Source organism: Mytilus edulis, chromosome 13 (genome assembly GCF_963676685.1).
Source record: "Mytilus edulis chromosome 13, xbMytEdul2.2, whole genome shotgun sequence".
In the NCBI taxonomy this organism is placed as follows: Eukaryota; Metazoa; Mollusca; class Bivalvia; order Mytilida; family Mytilidae; genus Mytilus; species Mytilus edulis.
The window spans coordinates 73,737,466-73,760,408 of record NC_092356.1 but is presented as its reverse complement, the minus strand read 5'-3'; the positions used below and the strand labels follow the sequence as shown (position 1 = coordinate 73,760,408).

The 22,943-nt window shown below is 32.3% G+C and overlaps 2 protein-coding genes across 2 annotated transcripts; both read right to left on the bottom strand.

Moving 5' to 3' along the window:
* Positions 1-1,644: 1,644 nt before the first annotated feature.
* On the bottom strand, positions 1,645-2,400 carry LOC139500552 (uncharacterized). Its single transcript, XM_071289301.1, has one exon. The coding sequence runs from the start codon at positions 2,398-2,400 to the stop codon at positions 1,645-1,647; it is 756 nt and encodes a 251-aa protein (XP_071145402.1).
* A 6,880-nt stretch (positions 2,401-9,280) lies between these two features.
* Positions 9,281-21,253, bottom strand: LOC139501915 (uncharacterized). Its single transcript, XM_071291218.1, has 5 exons — positions 20,714-21,253; positions 17,893-18,042; positions 14,970-15,108; positions 11,162-11,464; positions 9,281-9,665 (listed from the first exon to the last, which is right to left on the bottom strand). The coding sequence occupies exons 1-5, from the start codon at positions 21,154-21,156 to the stop codon at positions 9,447-9,449; spliced, it is 1,254 nt and encodes a 417-aa protein (XP_071147319.1). The 5' UTR covers positions 21,157-21,253; the 3' UTR covers positions 9,281-9,446.
* Positions 21,254-22,943: the final 1,690 nt, after the last annotated feature.

Genomic DNA, 22,943 nt, shown 5'->3' with positions numbered 1-22,943 from the left:
GTACGTGTCTGTCCCAAGTAAGGTATCTGTAATTCGGTGTTTGTTGTGTGTTTCTGATTGTTGTGGTCCGTACAGAGACCTATAGACATATGGGATCTGATAGCTTCTACGTCATTTGGTATAAGGTGGAGAGATGACTTATTCGCAATTATACCACATCTTCTTATGTTCATATACTCTATCTTCGTTGTATTATCATGTAAATATTTATCCATTTTAAGTTGATTTCGCTAAATAAAAAATGTGTTTTATGGATCGATCAATCAGATTTGACCAGAATATTTTACAGTGTAACTGTTTCCAATAGTATTCCAGAATTTAATCATCCTCTGGGATCGATTCTTGCATGTTCCAAAACATTTTACAATTGATATTTTTCATATATCGTATTTGACAGTCCCATTACAAGAACAAAATATTTTTAAGGTGAGATCATGAGTTCTGTGACCTTTTTGATGGCATCAATCCAAAGGAATTTGAAACAAATGATTATAACTTGTGACACAAGAATGTCAGTTTTTTTTTATTTAATTCTGTTTTTATGTCAAGGTTATGCAAACCTTATTACATTACAAGCACTAAGTACATTTAAAAATAAAAGTTAATTGCTATTTTGAATGTGTACCAATTATATCAGCACTACTTATTCTACTTATAAACATTTATTTGAAATTTGACTTAAAAAATTCATATGAAATGCTAGTCTTTAACAAATTTAAAAGAAGAGACATGAACTAAATAAAAGAAATTCTTTTCTTTATCGAATTGGAAATGAGAACAACCGCGTCGTGATCTGTGGCCTTGTTTTCAAAAGTATCGTGAGACAGATCTAAACATGTATCTTATGGCATCATTATTAAGTCATAGGACCATAATATGACGTATTCTAAAAGTAATGGTGATGAAACATTTGGCGTTTGCTTTTCTTGTAGTTCAGTGTTTTTTGTTATTCCATCGTGTTCCTATTGTAGTTGATTTTTTTTCCTCGGTTTTAGTTTGTTACTGGGGTTTTGTCTTGGTTCATAGAATTATGAATATTGAACGGCGATATACCACTGTTGCCTTTATTTACGTATTTATTTGTAGAATATTCAAAATACAATTATAATGTTGTAGTGAAAATTTGCTTTTTCAAAAGAAATTTAGTCAGAAGCCTTTTATTGAATTGTCTTTGTTGCTGCATACCATATTTTTTTTTCGTTTATTGTTTTGTTCTTTATTAAGCCCGTCGTTAGTTTTCTTGTTTGGATTGTTTAACATTTCTTATTTCTTTATCTTATATAGCTTACTATGTGGTATGGGCTTTGTGTATTGTTAAAGGCCGTACGATGACCTATAGTTTAACCTACTTCTATGCATTTTGGTCTCTGATGTATACTTGTCTCGATCATTTGAATTCATACTTAATCTGCTTATTTATATTTATTTTAGGATAAAAAATGTGTTCCGCGTATGCGAGGCTCATTTTTTTTCTATGTGGTCTTTTCTTTTACTAATTTACAAATCAAGTCGTAAATTTTACGGACGCAATTACGAGTTGGTCCAACTGTTATCTGTTCAATGATATCTGTATCTGTATCTGTATGGGTACGTCGTTGCTACCAATTCTGGCTTTTATACAACGGGAGTGAAGGCGCCGTCGATTTATTGACGTTTCGCGAGAGCAGATTTAAAGCTCTCTACACTAGTTGCGAGAACAATAGTGTCTTCTAGATGGTTCCAATTTATTATTGTGGACACAAAGAATGAATTTGAATGTTGCGGTGTTTTACTAGTAGGAATGTCAAAACACCTGGTATTGTTCCTCACTTGTTTTTCAACAATGTTTGTGGCTTGATAGTTGTCAAACTTTTTAGCTGTGATGTTTCGTCTTGGTCTTGCTGATTTGAGGAAGTCGTCTGGATCAATAGGAGGTACCAGCCCCTCAACCACCTTGTACATAAATATAAGCTTTTGGCTCGTGCGTCTCAATTGTAGTTCCTGTAGTTCAAATTTTGTAAGCATGTTTGTTATGCAGCCATCTTCTCTAGTTCTGTAATCGCCTGTTATAAAGCGTGCTGCTTGTCTTTGTATTCTCTCTAGCTTGTTTGAGTCTGTAATACTGTAGGGGTCCCATACTGTTGCTGCATATTCCATTGTAGATCTTACTATGGAAGTGTAAGCAGTTTTCTTACATTCCTGTGGGCAGTATCGTAAATTTCTTCTGAGGAAGCCTAGTGTTGAGTTAGCCTTTTTGGCAACATTTGTTATATGCGTGCTCCACTTCAGGTCTTCTGATATCTGCACTCCTAGGTATGGGTTGCTCTGAACTTGTTGGAGTATGTGGCCATTGAGTGCATAGAATCTCTGGCTTTTGTTCTTTATGCTTAGTATGTAGCATTTCTTTGCGTTAAATCGCATACCCCATTTATTTGCCCAATCATATATACAATTTGATATACATGACATCGGATATATGTTCCTTATGTCGTAACTACAATCCCGTTCCCTTTTCACGAATGTGACCTATAGCTACCTTATTAGACTTTTTACCTTTATTGGTGACATTTTTACCTATGTGTCTGTTTGTTTTGTTCACGCATCATTATCAATATTATTAAATTTGATGAGACTGTCGTACAAGTGAGAGGTTTAGCGCTATTAAACCAGTATCAATCCACCATTTTCTACATTTGAAAATGCCTGTACCAAGTCAGGAATATGACAGTTGTTGTCCATTCGTTTTTGATGTGTTTTGTCATTTGATTTTGTCATGTGTTTAGGGAATTTCCGAATTAATTTTCCTCGGAGTTCAGTATTTTTGTGATTTTACTTTTAATTTATAACATGCAATTAACATTGTATCTTAAACCATTAAATAAATTCAGTTATACATATTTTACATGAATATGTTACATTATAGTAATATGGGTAGCACAATGCATACTTCTTAATTTACAGTTGAAAGGATTAGAATTCTATTGTTATCTCAGGTAGTTAATATACAAAGAAGAAAGCCAGCACAACATTCAAACAACATGAAAATTATTAACTGAATGCATAGAGTATTTAGTACATGTATCAATGTATCTGGACCATATGAGTATTTGGACCCTATAGGTATTATTCGAATAAGTTCTAAATTATTTTTCAAAAATACGCAGCTCGTTCTCTGAACCAATTTACGGCACAATTGATTACATAATTGTTGTATAATACTAGCATTACATTAATTTGAAAGAGTTATTTGTTAGCTATCCATAAATAACACTTTTATAACTTTTCAAGCATTTTAAAGAAAGTTGCAGCTTTTTAAAACTGGGGAATTGGATGTATAAATTTTCGTATTGTGCTTCCTTAACAGATGATAAATTCTATAATTTCATGAAGTTATCGGTTCAAAATCGACGAACTATATAAAGGAAATATTCAATATTTGAAAAAATTAAGTGAAATTCACGCATATCGTTGTAAACATAACGGAATTTGATGCGACTGTCATATTAGTGATGGTTTAAGCGCTATAAAACCAGATTGAATCCAACATTTTATACATTTGAAAATGCCTGTACCAAGTTAGGAATATTACAGTTGTTGTCCATTCGTTTGATGTGTTTTATCCTTTGATTTTGGCTATTTTGTTGGGGACTTTCCGTTTTGAATTTTCCTCGGAGTTCAGTATTTTTTGTGATTTTTCTTTCTACAAAAGACTCATTAGTGATGCTCATATCAAAATAGTTATAAAGTTGATGAGCATTGGGGACTATACAAGTGAAAAATATTAAACTGCATAACAATAAAGCGATTCTGATCTATAAAAAATTAAGATGGAACATCAATTTTTGAAAAATAATTAATTATAGTTTTGAAACAAATGCAGATATAATTTGCCAGATGACTTTCCATGTTGGAGTTTCGGCCGAATCGATCGGTATGGATAAGTAAGCTTTAACGGCGAAAAAAAAGGATGTAACGTTTATAGGATTCATCAGATATCTAGCCTACCTTAATTCTGGCTCACTGCATGTGGAGCTACCAAATTTTATGAAGCAATTTTTGTTTTAATTATCTTTTAAACTAAAATATTCAAATAATATATCATAATATATAGTAGACCACATATCGATATGACCATTGTTTAACCACATATCTATTGCTTTCCGTTAAAAGCGGTAAAAAATAACTTAAAGTGGAAAGAAATTAAAATAATTATGTCTTTGACGGATATGTAAAGACAAACAGATTATACGAATGGAAATTACAACTTTGACTATTTTTCTTCTTAATTAACTTCCAATGACTTTCCACTTTGTAATTTGTGTTTTAATTAATATGTTTAAAAATAGATTATTACGCATTGCTTTAAAACACTAAGAAGAAACACATAGGAAAAAGTAACGTATCTGTTTCATTATTATACTGTCTCTTAAAAGTGTTTATTGTCGATTATTCGATGAAGAAATTCAAGTGATGTCAAGATTTTTCATATCCTTGTCAGAAACAAAGACTATTTCATCTCAATTCAACATTTTCAAATACTGTACATGCATATGCGTCCATATCGTAGTATGTTTGCAGTAACTGAACCTGAAAGAACCGGGTTAACACACTTTACAGACCTGAACGTGGACCTAAAAAAAACCTGAATATGCACATTACGATTTATTCGAATTGCAATAACTTTTTTGGTTTAAAAGATATTTGTTTAAATAATTTTTTTTCCGAGTTTGAATATTTTTTTAAAGTTAAGTTCAATATTATATCAAAATATATAATTCAAACACATTGTTCAAGTCAAACTCATAATGAAATACTTTTATACCTCCATCTATTTCCTTGTTACAAATGCCCATTATAGTCCAAATGCTGTTTCTATCAAATTCGTAAACGTTTACTTAGTCAGATGATCAGCAGCTTGATAATACTTTATTAGTTTTGTTGTCAAATTCAGCAGCAAAAATGTTAAGTGCTTTTGACAAACCTATGAGAATCAACGATATCTGATAGTTTAGTCTTGGATGCATTATTTTTTTATTAGTTGTTAGTGGCTTTGAACTAGCTGTCAGATAACTGCGAGTACTTTTCAACTGATTTTTCTAGTTCGTTCTTATGTTGTACTGTTATACCACTATCCCAGGTTAGGGGAGGGTTGGGATCCCCCTAACATGTTTAACCCGCCACATTATTTATGTATGTGCCTGTTCCAAGTCAAGAGCTTGTAATTCAGTGGTTGTCGTTTGTTTATGTGTTACATATTTGTTTTTCTTTCATTTTTTTTTTTATATAAATAAGGCCGTTTGAATTGTTTTACATGGTCTTATCGGGGCCTTTTATAGCTGACTGTGCGGTATGGGCTTTGCTCATTGATGAAGGCCGTACGGTGACCTATAGTTGTTTTAAATGTCTGTTTCTCTTGTGGACAGTTGTCTCATTGGCACTCATACCACATCTAGATCTTCTTTTTTTATATTTACGGTTGAATGTTTGATTGAGCATTAATGGCTTAACGTTCAGTGACAAATATTTCTTGCATGTTCAGAATGATTACAGTAGATTACATTTAACGAGTTCTTCTGTGGTGACTTTTGATACTGTCTTTCTCAAAGTATATCAGTTAAGTTTGAGAATAAATGTAGGCCTGATTAAGCAATATACACTCAATGTATTTAGATTTTTATTTGAAATAGCGATGCAAAAGCATAGAGGTTGCTGCAACAAAACTGGTATAATACATAATGTATACAATGCCACATGTTCTTTGTTTGTGTATATATCTAATGTACCATCTGTTATATTTGAGAAAAAATGCATAATGTGGAATGGATACAAGACTATGGTGAGTTTGAATAGTTTGTATGACACTTAAAGTTATGCTTCTGTTGCAGAAATAGTTAGGCAGTATGACTTCATTAGGATAGAGCACTTCGAGTGAGAGAAAGTAAATTGTTGACACAGAGAAATGTCTTGTCTGTCTGCATAAAATTCAGAAAAAGACAATCTGATGGATAGCATTATTGCTAATCAATTTAGGCCATAGACCATGAGCTAGTGGACAGGTCCTCAAAATAGTCGCCAAACTGATATGGACTGATGGTAAAGCAACTCCTATCAAACTGACTTAATCAGAAAAATGAACACTGAAATTGCTAATTAATTCAATCACTGGACCATGACCTAGGATCAGGGCCTGAGAATAAGTTGTAAAACTAACATGTGATGAATAAACTAACTTCAGCAGAAAACTTTACCATTGTTGACGATACATTACTGTCATTGTTGATAGAATAGAAATCCCAATGTCTTGCCTTCTCGCAAGTAGCGCAAAAACAACAAAAATCATACTTACATATGTATATCATTGGTTGGAAAACATGTAGCAAAAGTTTAAATGAAATATGTCAAAGAACATTACAGACCCAATATGGATAAGTGAAGGAAGTTGACAAGGTACTTTTTAACCCTCTGTTGCATCTGAGATCACTGAGTGTTAAAGTAGTCTCATACAGGTTGCATTATATATTATTTGACCAATTATCATGGTGTTAGCTTTGTATAACCACACATTGCAGATGGGGGAATGTCTGTCCTAAAGTTGTCAGATGTTTAGACGTATAATATGTATATATACATTTTTATATATATTGTTTATGTAATTTATATGTGTTTCTCGTTTCTCGTTTTTTATATAGATTAGACCGTAGGTTTTCTCGTTTGAATGGTTTTACACTATTAATTTTGGGGCCCTTTATAGTTTTTTGTTCAGTGTGAGCCAAGGCTCCAAGTTGAAGGCTGTACATTGACATATAATGGTTTACTTTTATAAATTGTTATTTGGATGGAGAGTTGTCTCATTGGAACTCACACCACATCTTCTTATATCTATATATGTATGTATGTGCTCATTAGACAAACAACTTTAAACAGCAGAAAGGTTTACATGTATAGCTGAACTGCTTGACGGTATATTTTCTTCAGTATAACTTAAGCTACTGTTGAATTTTTGACAGATGTGTTATTATGGTAAATTGGCATGATTTCAATTGATATTTTGTATTGGGTTTCTTTCTGTTGTAATGTTACACTACTGTTTCAGGGTAAGTTGACAGTTGTGTCTGGTTTATGTTGTAATGTTACACTACTGCTTCAGGGTAAGTTGACGGTTGTGTCTGGTTTATGTTGTAATGTTACACTACTGTTTCAGGGTAAGTTAACGGTTGTGTCTGGTTTATGTTGTAATGTTACACTACTGTTTCAGGGTAAGTTGACGGTTGTGTCTGGTTTATGTTGTAATGTTACACTACTGCTTCAGGGTAAGTTGACGGTTGTGTCTGGTTTATGTTGTAATGTTACACTACTGCTTCAGGGTAAGTTGACGGTTGTGTCTGGTTTATGTTGTAATGTTACACTACTGCTTCAGGGTAAGTTAACGGTTGTGTCTGGTTTATGTTGTAATGTTACACTACTGCTTCAGGGTAAGTTGACGGTTGTGTCTGGTTTATGTTGTAATGTTACACTACTGCTTCACGGTAAGTTAACGGTTGTGTCTGGTTTATGTTGTAATGTTACACTACTGCTTCAGAGTAAGTTGACGGTTGTGTCTGGTTTATGTTGTAATGTTACACTACTGTTTCAGGGTAAGTTGACGGTTGTGTCTGGTTTATGTTGTAATGTTACACTACTGCTTCAGGGTAAGTTGACGGTTGTGTCTGGTTTATGTTGTAATGTTACACCACTGCTTCAGGGTAAGTTGACGGTTGTGTCTGGTTTATGTTGTAATGTTACACTACTGTTTCAGGGTAAGTTGACGGTTGTGTCTGGTTTATGTTGTAATGTTAAACTACTGTTTCAGGGTAAGTTGTTTTACACTGGTCATTATGGGACCCTGTATAGCTTGCTGTTCGGTGTTAGCCAAAAGTCTGTGTTGAAGGCCATACTTTAACCTAGTATAATTGTAACTTTTTATAAATTGTGACTTGGATGGAGAGTTGTCTAATTGGCACTTATACCACATCTTATATACATGTATAAGATCACAAAAAACACAAGTTAAATACAAAGATACTATAAAGATCATGCAGTTCAAATTTGGTTGAAATTGGTCAAATGGTTTCAATTAAGAATTGAATCCTTCTTTTTGTGCTTCATTCTAAAAATGTGAGCATGGCCAACAATTTTACAACCCTATGCAGTTACAAAAAGAAGCACTCAATACTTATAATTACATTTTCTAGTTAGGATCATGAAAACACGATTTTTATCAAGTTTTTATTTAATTTACCTGTGCACTTTGTTGTTGGACCTTGTTTCATCATGAATATAAATTTTATTGTGTAATCAAATGCAGTTGATTAAGGAATAACGCAAGATTGCAGTGTAGCCAATTAATTAGAATAACGTATTATAATGAAACATACATCTATAATACTAAAATAACGAGATCCAATTTGTCAGCCGTCATCACGTAAAAATAACGAATCAAAGAATTCAACTTTATATATAACTAATATAGTACAAAGGTGTAGATTAAAAATTACACCACTCCGGGCCCTTTTGTTTTCCACGTAATTAATATTGCCAATAATTAAGAAGTTCCGGGTTGAGTCCGATACCGATACCAATAGTATATTCACCTGTTACCTATAACCTTATCTGTACGTTACGCATCTGACAGGCGCACCACCAAACGGTGTATTCAGGATTAATATGCTATATACACGGGTCATAATCACAGGGTTGACACTACTAAATTGTCAAATTGTTACCTACTGTAGTATTTTAATCAGTAGACTTTCTAAGATAACAATACGAATACTAAAAATCTGTGACTAAAAATAAGGCGTATCGGTACAGTTTTCAATTTGTTAGTGGCATGACGTAAAACAGCGAATCAAAGAATTCAACTTTATTTATAACTCATATAGGACAATGCTGTTGATTAAAAAATACTCCATTCCAGGAGCTTTTATTTTCTAAATAATTAATATTACCAATAATTGATAAGTTCCAGTTTGACGGATTCAAACAGAAAGATTTGATAGCAGAGAAAACTGTATCTTATAATCGGCATGACTTTATCAGATAACAATACTAATACTAAAATAAGGCTTGCGCATAGTTATATACTTTAATTCAGTCACGGACCCGCGATATCACGGGTGTGTTCTAGTCTAATATAATCATAAGAAGATAAAAATTGATGATGGACAGTGGATGCAATAAATCTACAACTGTTAAATGTTAATTTTGTAACTAAATATTCACAATGGACTTTGTTTGGTGGAGGAAATATCAAAATTGTGTGTCATGGGTTACTTTTCATTTAATCTTCATTCAACAAAGTAAATATGTCAACATCAAATCAAGCTAATATAGATTCCATGGCATCAACCTGCCCTATGTTCAGGTAATTTGGTGTCCACAATGTTGGTATATCTTTGAAGTCTGACAACCGAGCAAATTGTCTCATATCAAAATATTTCACTTTTGTCAATCACATGGGGTAGTTCAGTATCAATGTTGTTAAGTCTCATAAAGTTTTCAATCAAAATGTTCCGTTCCTCTTCAATAAGAATATCTAATGGTTTGGAATAATAGATTGTTGCCACATCTCTATCTTTATCTAATGTCATACGTTTACATAGTTTGTAATAATGGTCACCTGACATATCCAGCAAGGTAAAATAAACCTGAAAAAGAAATTATTGTAATAATGGTCACCAGACATATCCAGCAAGGTAAAAAAAAACTGAAAAAGAAATTATTGTAAAAATGGTCACCGGACATATCCAGCAAGGGAAAGTAAACCTGAAAAAGAATAAGATAAATTATTTCTGACACAAAATTACATAATTATTTATATGTACATCTTAAATAAACTAAGATTCAGTCATTGTGCAACAATAAAGGTTTTTTTCAATACAAAAACATGATTACCTTCCTTGCTTCTGATCTAAGTAACAAAGTTTAAAAGTCTAACCCTAACCCTAACCCTAACCCTAACCTTATGAGTGCACAGATTATGTTTACAAATATAAAATAATTCTCTCAACTTTTGTTTCACTTTGATGTCATGAGTAGATAAGTAGAAATGACAAAGTCCATGCTTTGGTTTGGGAAACCCAAATCAAAAATCAAAAAAAAATCAGAGAACTTTCTAGTATATATAAATCTACTCAAAAATATATCTACTCATGAAGATTTATCATTCTACTTCTACCCTAAAGATATTTTCCCTACAAATGTTCTGAAGAATTGTTTAGCAGGCAGATTGGTTTGGTTTAAAATCTCCAAAAAAATCTTGGAAAATACATTTTTTAAAGATATTACACCTTATTGTTGAAGCATGGTGAGCAAAAAATAGTTCTTGGTTGAGGAAAACACTTCTATAAGCCATATCAAACAAGATAAGTAGTTTATTAGATATAGTATTTACCAAAATTGTTATGACCAATATGATGGGTGCCATATGTAAAGCTGGATCTGCTTACCTTCAGGTACACCTGATATCACCCCTGCTTTTTGGTCAGGATGATACTGCTGGTTTTGATACAACCCCAAAATTATTTTTGGGTCGTATAATGCTATCATGTTGTCTTCGTTGTCTGCGTCATCGTCTGAAGACGCATTTAGGTTCCAGCCAATAACTTTAGTTTAAGTAAATGGATCTCTTTGACTTTTACCAGAAGGTTCAATACCACTTAAGGAAGGTTGGGATTAATTTTGGGAGTTATGGTCTTAACAGTTTAGGAATTAGGGGCCCAAATAAGCATTTTTGTATTTTTCAGACAAATAATTTGTGCTTAAGTGTATGAATCTCTCTGAAATTCAACCACAAGTTTCCATATACCACAAACGGATGGTAAGAATTGACCTTGTTTGAATATGGCTTAAACAAATTCGAAATTAGGGGAAAAAAAGGGGGGGGACTAGGTTTTTCTGGTCAATGGACAATTAAGACAATTTAAAAGCAGTGTAAGGGAGGTAATCCAATTACATTTAAAATACAATGTTGTCTATGTTTTGATTTACCTCCCTTACAGTACTTGTAAAATATGTAAAAAGAAATGTCAGGTTTTGGACTTTTTGCAAAAAAAGGTTGGGGGAGGGGTTATATGAATTATCTTTTTTTTGGGGGGGAGGGGGGTGAAAATAAGCAAAATAGTGCTCTACATGTTATTTTTACCTTTGTATCTTTGACTATCATTCCAGGTATTTTGATTGTTGTGTATTGTATTTTTGGTATATCCAGAAGAAGTTGACCAGCATGTTGTCCTAAAACAGCAGAACCCAAATCAAGTTCAAGTGCAGACTTCAAACTTCTACTTTCATCTTCAGAACTCATAGAACTAGAGCTTTCCATTTTGACAGATCTTTTGGTCTTTTTTCTTAATGGTTCATCTTCTGAACTAGAGCTACACCTGTTACCAGATTGTTTGTGCCTTTTTCTGAATAGCTCATTTTCATCATCCATATCTGATTTTTCCAACTGAAAATATAACTTAAATATCTATAATACTAAAATTACGAGGTCCAATTTGTCAGCCGTCATCACGTAAAAACGTTGAATCACAGAATTCAACTTTATATATAACTAATATAGTACAAAGGTGTAGATTAAAAATTACACCACTCCAGGCCCTTTTGTTTTCCACGTAACTAATATTGCCAATAATTAAGAAGTTCCGGGTCAAGTCCGCTACCGATACCAATATAGTTACCTGTTACCTATTACCTTATCTGTACGTTCCGCATCTGACAGGCGCACCACCAAACGTTGTATTCAGGATTAATATGCTATATAAACGGGTCATAACCACAGGGTTGACACTACTAAATTGTCAAATTGTTACCTATTGTAGTATTTTAATCAGTAACACTTTCTAAGATAACAATACGAATACTAAAAATCTGAACTAAAAATAAGGCGTATAGGTACAGTTTTCAATTTGTTAGTGGGCATGACGTAAAACAGCGAAGCAAAGAATTCAACTTTATTTATAACTTATATGGGACAATGCTGTTGATTAAAAAATACTCCATTCCAGGACCTTTTGTTTTCCAAATAATTAATATTATTGTTTCAGTTCGACGGGTTCAAACAGAAAGACTTGAAAGCAGAGAAAAACTGTGTATCTTATAATCGGCATGACTTTATCAGATGACAATACTAATACTAAAATAAGACTTGCGTATAGTTATATACTTTAATTTAGCCACGGACCCGTGATATCACGGGTGTGTTCTAGTTTATAACTTATAAATATGCAAATCTTTGATATGAACATACAAACATCCTGTAAAATCAAAGGAGTTAGACTATAAGACAGTCATAACAGTCTGTTCTATATTTTTGTTAAGTTGTTTTTCTGTTTTGTATCAATCTGCTGAGCTCAGTCCTTTTAACTGAGTTCATAGTTTGTAGTGTTCCACATCTGGCCCAGGTAAGGGGAGGGTTTATGTTTAATAAAGTAAAATGAAAAAAAGTGTGTAAAATTTCGAGACTCAGTGGGAAAAAATTGGGAAAGAAATTTGAATGAAACTGAAACTAAAGAAGGAACGAGGACTTTCAAGTCCCTTGAAGCTTTTTTAGAACTTTGAAGAAATTTATGTGCAGAAATGTCATCTTTGGCGATTGAGAATAATTTCCAGAAACATGCTGGCATAATGGAATTAAATGCCAAAACAGTATACCATACAAGGGGTCCTGATTTCTATATCCCGGGCTTAAAAACATGAAATCCCGAGGTCCCGAATTGAAAAAAAAATAAATCCTGACATTCACAATATTTTTTCACAAATAGTATAATTTTTCTACCTATTGACGTGACCTTTCAGACACAAAAAGAAATATACGACAGGACGGTTCATAAAAGTATGCGAATAAATGCCAAACTATATACTGAAGATACAACAAAATATTATAAAGTATCTTTTTTCTGATTAAGATCTTATGAAATCTCATTGAAATTAATTAGATACATGTAATGTATACTAAATTATGTATGTTTCACGATATGTCAAAATTAAATGCTGAACGACCCAGATCCCCATCCTTTCAAAATTGTCAATATCTGATGCATTTTAATTAAGCACAATATAACTTTATGAAAATTTAATACACGAATGCAATCAGGGCTAGCAATTTGATCATATGTTTTAACGGTACCTAACTATCAGAACATGATTATATTAATTGTATTTAACTGTCGCCTCGTGAGATTACATGTAATAGTTTAAGGTAAAACTTTATGATTCTATATGGCCTAGGTGTTAATTGACTTTTATTTTCATGACCTAAGATATGGTAATGAACTAGCACCCGAGGTACCTTGTTGAATATATAGATAATCTGCTAAGTGAACATCAGAGCATGAATCTGTCCATTTTTGCGTGAAGGTGATACTCAAAGTCGAGTGACATATCAAACCGTTTCTTTTGTAATTAAGATTAATTAACATAACACATAACGGTCAAAATAGTCTGCTTTAATATGTCAGTGTAGAGACATATAATTATATATAATTATGAACATACAATGCAAACATCCTGTAAAATCAAAGGAGTTAGACTATTAGACAGTCATAACAGTCTGTTCTATATTTTTGTTAAGTTGTTTTTCTGCTTTGTATCAATCTGCTGAGCTCAGTCCTTTTAACTGAGTTCATAGTTTGTAGTGTTCCACATCTGTCCCAGGTAAGGGGAGGGTTTGGCAACAGCAAACATGTTTAATCCCACCACATTCTTTATGTGCATGTCCCTAGTTTAATATATAAGAAACAATTCATGGCAGCCAGAGATTAGTTTTCATTTAACCATGGGTTGGGCATTTATATTCCTGCATTTGTTTACTCTGAGTGTTAGCAAAGGGTAAAATACAAATATAAATGCCAGACCCATGGTTAAATGAAAACAAAGCTACGACTGCCATGAATTATTTCGATTCTAATAGGACAAATTCTGTAATTTTGTTAACTGTGAAAGCCCTATCGTACGATACTGTTTTGGCTGTTTCGTTTTACCCAATTTTGATAATATTGTTAATATTATATAATTCAATGATTATTTTTTTGATTGCATTTTTCACTTATATACTTTCTTCCAATGTAACTTTATTTGTACAAAAAGCATTAAAACGCCCCGTATTTAATATTTGTATTTTTTATTTGTGACATTACCTTGTTTTGTTGCCATGCCAAGACAATGAATAATAAATTAAAATGGACTGATTTGTTTATTTTGCTGTAGAATAGAGATAAATATTTTGTATCTGAATCTTGGCCTTTATAAACTTGGGATTTTTACGTCGAAAATTGAGAATAACTGGCAATATAAATAAGTTGGTTATAAAGTGGAACAGTAGTTTTTGTGTATTACTGCGTTTGCGCTAAAGATAGATATATTACGATTAAACTGGATGATGATAATAGGTTGTCATATTAAAATTGCATTAAATTAAGTGGTTTTACATGTACCTGGTTCTTGACTGTCATATTGGTTCTTAATAACAAAAATTCTTATTTATCAGGATATTTGTTTTCTCAATTGAATTGTTAAATATTTTTTATGTTAAGGCAATTGTAGACCACTATATAGTAGTTTTTTTTTTCCTCATTGATGATGTTTTTTTTTAAATTAATGTCCAGAAAAAAACAAGAAGAGTACCTTTGAATTATTTGTAAAATGTACTTTGGTCTAATATCTATTGAGGAGACACTGACTGAAAAATGGCTACTGCAAAAATTTTTATCTCAAGAAACACTGTGAATACTGTGACTATGATGTGGAGCAGGATCTGCTTATCATTTCAAACCATAACGCCCAAGATAAATCTGGTTTTTGATTGGGTTCTTGGTTCTCAATTTTGAGTTAATTGTTTTTTTTGCCATGGTGTTGTTAAATTTCCTTTTACTTATTATTTTGAATATAGATCTAGATCAATATCCTCTTGGTATTCTCTGGCTTTTGCCCATTAATATTCCATATAAACATACCTTAACAACTGATACTACAGTAAAAGGATCTTTATCTTCTACATTAGACATATGTCTTGTACATAAACGGTAATCAGGCTTAGAGCTAACATCCACACCCATTAAACCTTTAAAACATGATGTGTATTCATCACCATTCCTGAAATACAAGTAGATTTACAGTTGCCATGGTTACTTGATCTTGTTGATTTCTATCTATATTAATCACTAGATATCAATCCCCAGAGGCAGATTTAGAGGGGTTTTCAGGAGGCCTCCCCCCTTTCAGGAAATAGTTTGGTTGTTTATGTAGGGAATCACTGAAGCAGGACTGGACTGGCCCCCTCTTAGGCAGTCAGTGGGCCCCTCTTATGAAAATTTCTGGATCCGCAACTGAAATATATGCATAATTTGAAATTAATTGTTTTCTCAATTGAATTGTAAAACATTTTTTATGTTAAGGCAATTGTAGACCACTATATAGTAGGTTTTTTTTCCCTCATTAATTAATGCATGAGATAAGGAGGTTATTTTGAGACCAATCTACTTATTTGGTCGTCAGCTTGATAATGTTGAATTGTAAAGAGTTTACAAGCAGTTTTAACGTCTGCTGTGTAGCCATTTCCTGTTTGCAGTTAGTATAATTAGACAATATACATATAGTGTCTTGAAATATGAAATATATTTGTATGAGGCTTAGAAACGGGAAAATGCGAGGTTCTACCGAGCATTTTCCCGTTTCGTGCCAAATGCAAATAAATTTCATATTTCAAGACACTATACGTATATTGTTTTTATACTGAAATCGATAAAAAAATAAAAAAATAATAAAAAATGAAACAAATACATTGTATTATTAAAAAAAAGTATTTGGAATTTCCCCCTTGGGGTACCATTTTGGGGTATTTCCCTATGAGCGTAGTCTAGGGGGTAAGCATTGACAATTTAAGGAATTAGAAAGGGAAAATGAATTTAATTAATAACATTTGATAAACATGGTATATAAATTACCAATTTGAAGACATAACAGGTTTAAATTCATAAAAGTTTGACCATTGTTACTACACGTTGTTATGGTTGTGACGTGACGCTGTAAGTAGGCGGGGCTTATAGGTGAGTTGAGGTCATTGACGTATAAAGCTAACGTTTATACATATAGCTTTATCTGTATAGTAAAATAGCTGATTGCAGTATAACACACCTAATTAATGGCATGCATGCAGCGATGCAGGTCCAGATAAAGTATTGGTGGTGCTATTTATAGTCCATACTAACATACAGTCAGGGCCCTCAGGGGTACTACTTGTACATGTAATATGTATTTACTTCAAGAAGTAATATAAATATACTTATACAAGTGAATTTTATTTACTTGTATCATGTGTATATGTAAAAAAAAATTGGCTGAGTTATGTCCCTTATACATTCAGATTGTTTTACTTATATCAGTAAAAAAGTCATCCTATCTTCTTTTCTTGAATTGTTAGGATTTTTATGCTCTAATATAATTGTAAATTGTATGCCCTGTAGATGTCTTTACTGATCATTTAAGTGTAATTTCATGGACAATGAAAATCCCATTTGTCTGTTATCTTCAGAACACTGCTCATTTACAAACCCACAAACAGCAAACACTTAAGTCCTTTGCGCAATCAGTTTCTTTGTTGAATTAATGAGATGAAATATTGAACTCTCATCAAAAATTAAAGGCATGATTGTACATCTTAAAACTTGAGAATTTTTGTGGGATTGTAAGAAAAATTCACTTAAACAAGTAAATTTTTGAGAAAATTAAGGGGAGATTATTTAAACATTATAATTAACTTATATGTGTTTATTTTTTTTTACTTGAAGTTACTTCTTCAAGTAAATAAAAAAAATACTTGTACAAGTGATACCCCTGACTGACATACATGACTATGCAAAATTAACACAGAAAAGTATTACATCATATTTTAAGTCTAAACAACAGTATGCAGAACTTTCTTTATTCTTTGCCTATTATGTTTTTACACCTAAGGGGGCTCGTGGGTCTAAATCAAATATTTTATTTAATATAGGATTTCGCTATATTTTTCTACAAATGAACTTTATCTTATACTTAATAGAAAAATAAAATAAAAGAATGGAGTCACCATTCATTTACGCTCACATCTGCCTTTGAAAGAAGCATACATTTTTGTAAAGGTACCTTTTTTCTGTTGAACTAATTGAAGATAAACTCATCATAGATACTAGGACTAAATTTTATATATACGCCAGACGCGCGTTTCGTCTAAAAAAGACTCATCAGTGACGCTCTTATAATCCAAAAAAGTTTAAAAAAGCCAAATAAAGTACAAAGTTGAAGAGCATTGAGATCCAAAATTCCTAAAAGTGTTTGCTAATTACAGAAATAGCGTTTATATCACAATACAAAAAGAACTTAATTACAGAAATCGCTCAAATTTTACTATATTCTAGTTCAAGTACAGCTTATTTGAAAATTATGATAAAAAAATATAGGTCACCAATGAGTAAAAAAGGTATTTCAATTTTCATGCCAAAAAATGGCATTTTTGCACAAAAGGGAGATAATTTGAAGTTTTTTTCAATGATTTCTACATTTTAAAAGTCATCTATGGTAAACACTAATTGATTTTCTAAAATTATTTTTGTACCATATAGTAAAGTTACAACTTCAAGAGGTAATGAATAAAATTTATAATGTAAAAAAAATGTTAATTATTTTTCTGAAATTTTTATACCCTAGAGCCAAGGTGTTGTTACATGTATATTCACATAAGAAAGATGTGATATGAATGCAAATGAGACAACACTTCACAAAAGAACAAATGACTCAGAAATAAACAACTATAGATTAAAGTACAGCCTTCAACAATGAGCCCATATGGCATATCTGCATGGGTAACTTGTGTTGATTATATTCATTCAAGTAACTTACCTAGGTCTCAGATGACACATAGCAGCAAATGATCTGAATAATGATGAATACATCCCTTCAGTGACATTAGAATGGGGATGTAGAGTTCTCCTCAGGAAAATCAACAATTCATAGATAAAATCTTCTACACAAAATTTTACCCTTTCAACTCTGAAAAAAAACAGACTTTTTTTTATGGTTTTAGAATATATTTATACATAACATTTTGCATGATTTTGTTAATAACCAAGGTAATACTATCTTTGACTATGTTGATACATGTGATATTGTATACATGGCCATGGTACAAATAAATGTATATGTATATTTTATGATATATCCTATAAATTAGGAAATTAGTGCAAGAATATTTATTGCAACTTTTTGACTTTGAACATGAACAACAAAAGGTTCGTAAGAGCCATTTTGATATTTATTGTTTCCGTTTTAATATTGCAATCAAATGTGTTTGCTTTTGTCCTTTGTATGTATGTATGCCTGTTATAGTTATGGAGATAAAAAACACCATTTTCTAATGTTTATCATGATTGGATTTATGATAAACAATCCTGACAATTTGGCCCTGTATCATGTTTACATACTCATGCACATTTAGATTTCATTTTGATGTCCTTTTTTGTTATATAAACTTTACAAGCATTGATAAGTTCATGAAGTTTCTCTCCAACTTTAATAGTTTTACAAAATGCAAAAAATCTTCATTTCGGGAAATAATTTAAATTTTATACAATGCTAATATCATGTATATTATATTATATTACAGGCATGGACATATTTTAAAGGCATTAGTTGACAATTTAGGCTATAATGAAAGATTTGTAGATTAACATACATTTTTTTAGTAATAAATGCAAATGTAAGTGAAAAAAAAATTAAAAATGAAAAGACCCTTCTTCCAACAATGTCCAAGGACAATAACTCCTATTAAAGGTCAAAGACTATTTAACTATATTGACTTATTTGTAGTTCTTATTTTTGTAACGTTTTAATTTTATATCATCTGTTTTAAGATGCACACATAACAAATAAATAAACTTGGAAAACAATTTCTGGTTAAAAATGTGACGTCCTTGTGTCTATGTGTCCTACATGAACCGCATGTACATGATGGTGGTTGTGTCTAGGTGTTCTACATTTTTACATGTAGGTGGTTGTGTCTAGGTGTCCTACATGTACATGTAGGTGGTTGTGGCTTGGTGTTCTACATGTAAGTGTAGGTGGTTGTGTCTAGGTGTCCTACATGTAAGTGTAGGTGGTTGTGTCTAGGTGGTCTACATTTTTACATGTAGGTGGTTGTGTCTAGGTGTCCTACATGTACATGTAGGTGGTTGTGTCTAGGTGCTCTACATGTACATGTAGGTAGTTGTGTCTAGGTGTTCTACATTTTTACATGTAGGTGGTTGTGTCTAGGTGTCCTACATGTACATGTAGGTGGTTGTGTCTAGGTGTTCTATATTTTTACATGTAGGTGGTTGTGTCTAGGTGTCCTACATGTACATGTAGGTGGTTGTGTCTAGGTGTTCTACATGTACATGTAGGTGGTTGTGTCTAGGTGTTCCACATTTTTACATGTAGGTGGTTGTGTCTAGGTGTCCTACATGTACATGTAGGTGGTTGTGTCTAGGTGATATTTTTACATACAGGTGGTTGTGTCTAGATGTTCTACATTTTTACATGTAGGTGTTTGAGTCTAGGTGTCCTACATGTACATGTAGGTGGTTGTGTCTAGGTGTTCTACATGTACATGTAGGTGGTTGTGTCTAGGTGTCTAGGTGTCCTACATGTACATGTAGGTGGTTGTGTCTAGGTGTTCCACATTTTTACATGTAGGTGGTTGTGTCTAGGTGTTCTACATGTACATGTAGATGGTTGTGTCTACACAATGACAATGCGAAATAACAGCTTGTATCATTTGAGTCTTACATTTTAAGGAAGCTCACTTGTAATGTTTTGGAAATTTGGTCAGATTTTCGGAATCCTCTGGTTTTATCTATTTGAATGCCTTAACAAAATTTGCCCGGTGACCCCATTTTTCTTTTTATAATTCTTTTACATGTACAATGATAAGCTGCCTGTTAAAGTCTTATAAAATTTTAATTACTTTTTAATAGTTTTTGAAGACTTAAACTTGTCAATTATAAAGCTATGAAAAGTCAAGAGAGAACATTTTCCCGCCAAAATTTCAATGGCTAATATCTCGAAAACAAGCTCGGTGACCTATATATTTTTTTTGCTCTTTTGATTCCTTTATTAATCCCCTTTCAATATATATGCTAGTGTTTTGAAAAGTTAATTACTTTGAAACTGAGAAGCCAGCTCCTTTAAAACAATTCATGATATCAAATATTAACAGCCTTACAACTGAATTAATCGAGTGAAATATAAAAATATTCATAATTTAAGCTATATTGTGTCCAATCCATGAGTAAATCAACAGAACAATTTGTTTTTATCCTGTTTTAAATCATGCGTAACTTTCTAAAATATTCATCATGTTGATCATGCATGCAGCCAGTATTTGAAAAAAAAAAGAAGTCTACTAATTATTGCACCTTAAACTTGCCACTAAAGGGAGTACTGGCTGGGGGTCTCATTCCAAGATCCCACTTATTGTTTAGTGAGAACCTTATTTCCCGCTTATTATTGCCATTATAGCACATGTAAATTTCCTGTGTCCCGCCAGACTTCATTTCCCATTTTCACGCTAAATTATTGGACTTTCACGTGTCACGCTTTAAAAAAATTCACCAATCCCGCTACACGCTTATACCCCAATGAGACCCACTTGCTGTATTTATGCATACTTTTACAGAGTACCTACATGCTGGTATTTTCTTTTGATTCTCCATGAATTTTCTCTCCATCTGGTGGTCTTGCCAATACAGTTCTTAGTATATTTTCCAACTCTGGTTTCATATAGTCATCATAAAAGCGATGAATTGGAACTTTATCAGCATTTCGTTTATGAACTGCATCAAAATGAAGATATGATTGCAACAGTTTGATATATTTTTGTTGTAAGTATGAGAGCTCTTTTACATTTCCTGTCTTTAATATAACATCAACTGGAGTGGAAAGATATTTTTTCTGATAGTAAATGTTCAATTTATTGCTGTGTTTTAATTTCCACTCGGAGACAGAATCTGGCAAACATTTTTGTCTGATGTTTCTCGTGTACCTCCTAATCGTCCGAAAGTGTTCAGCATCTTCGGCATTAGAAGAAGACGAGTCTGTATCTAACTCTATGACCGATTCTTTGGGCATATTTTATTCGATTGTTGGAAAATTACATCTGGTCTGTGTCTTTTTACTATTTTGAACAAAAATAAACAAGGGGAATATAAGTAAGGGGAGTGAAATTAGCATAATTAGCTTTGTTAAGTAATCTTGTATTTTCCCCCATAATAGTGGAGCACCACCTGTCTCAAGGATGTTGATTATTGACCATGAGGTAAATCTATTATTCACTGCCAATTCTCACACAACTACATACCAAACATCTTTGGCTTACCAGTAATAATTCCCCTCTGATAAAAAAAATGCAAAAGTTTGATCTGCACTCAGCCTGTACTAGTTTGATATTGTTTAGGTTATGATTATAGTTTAAAAACAGTTTATTTGAAAAAAAAATAATAGAAAAATATAGGTCACAAATGAGTTAAAAAAGTTATTTCAATTTAAATGAAAAAAAAACATTTTTCACAAAGGGAGATTATTTGGAGCTTTTTCAATGATATATAAACATTTTATATAAAAGTCATCTTAGGTCTAAACAATTTGATTTTTTAGTTGATTTTTGTACCATATCATACAGTAACAATTTATAGTGAAATAAATAAAATTTGGATGAAAAAAAAAATGTTTCATTTTTTTCAGATTTTTTTGTACCCATATGCCTCTTTATATCTATTTTAATCAATTGAGTTTTGCTTATAATTTTACCTGTTAACAGTTTCTTTTTATCTTTGTAAATTTTTGCCCAAAACAAAAAATGGTAAAAATTGTCATCTCAGAGCAACAACTCCTATAAGCAATCAACTGTTTTTTGATCATGTTGACTTATTTGTAGATCTTACTTTGCTGAACATTATTGTTGTTTACAGTTTATCTCTTTCTATAATAGTATTCAAGATAATAACCAAAAACAACAAAATTTCTATAAAGTTATCAATTCAGGGGCAACAACCCAACAACCAGTTGTCCGATTTATCTGAAAATTTCAGAGCAGATAGATCTTCACTTGATTTACAATTTCATCCAGTCAGATTTGCTCTAAATGCTTTGGTTTCAGAGTTATAACCCAAAATCACCCTTTGGAACAGGTGAGCTAAAAAAAGACAAAAACTCAAAAACTTAACTTTGACCACTGAACAATGAAAAGGAGGTCAAGGTCAGATGACACCTGCCAGTTAGACATGTACACCTTACAATCATTCCATACATGATACACCTAATATAGTAGAACTATTGCATACAGTATAAGAAAAACAGACAAAAACACAAAAATTTAAATATAACCAATGAACCATGAAAATGAGGTCAAGGTCAAATGACACCTGCCAGTTGGACATGTATACCTTTCAGTCCTTTCATACACAGTATATACTAGACCTATGGCTAATAATATCTGAGATATGGACTTGACCACCAAAACTTAACCTTGCTCACTGATCCATGAAATGAGATTGAGGTCAAGTGAAAACTGTCCGACAGGCATGAGGACCTTACAAGGTATATGCACATGAGCTGCGTCGGATAGAAAACAACCTTATGCGAGTGCATATTTACATGTACATGAATACAACTTTGAGTGGTTTTAGGAGCATTCAACATGTTTAAAAACACAAGAAATGATGCATTTTGTTTGTTTTATAGGTTTATAATATAACAACTCAATTTTCAAACAGTCACAGACTTTTGACAATGATTTGATTTTCAGCCGAAATTGGAAACCAGATAAGTTGATATTCACTTGCATAAGGTCGATTTCTATCCGTCGGAGCCCACATATCAAATATAGTTATCCTATTACTTATAATAAGAGAGAATTT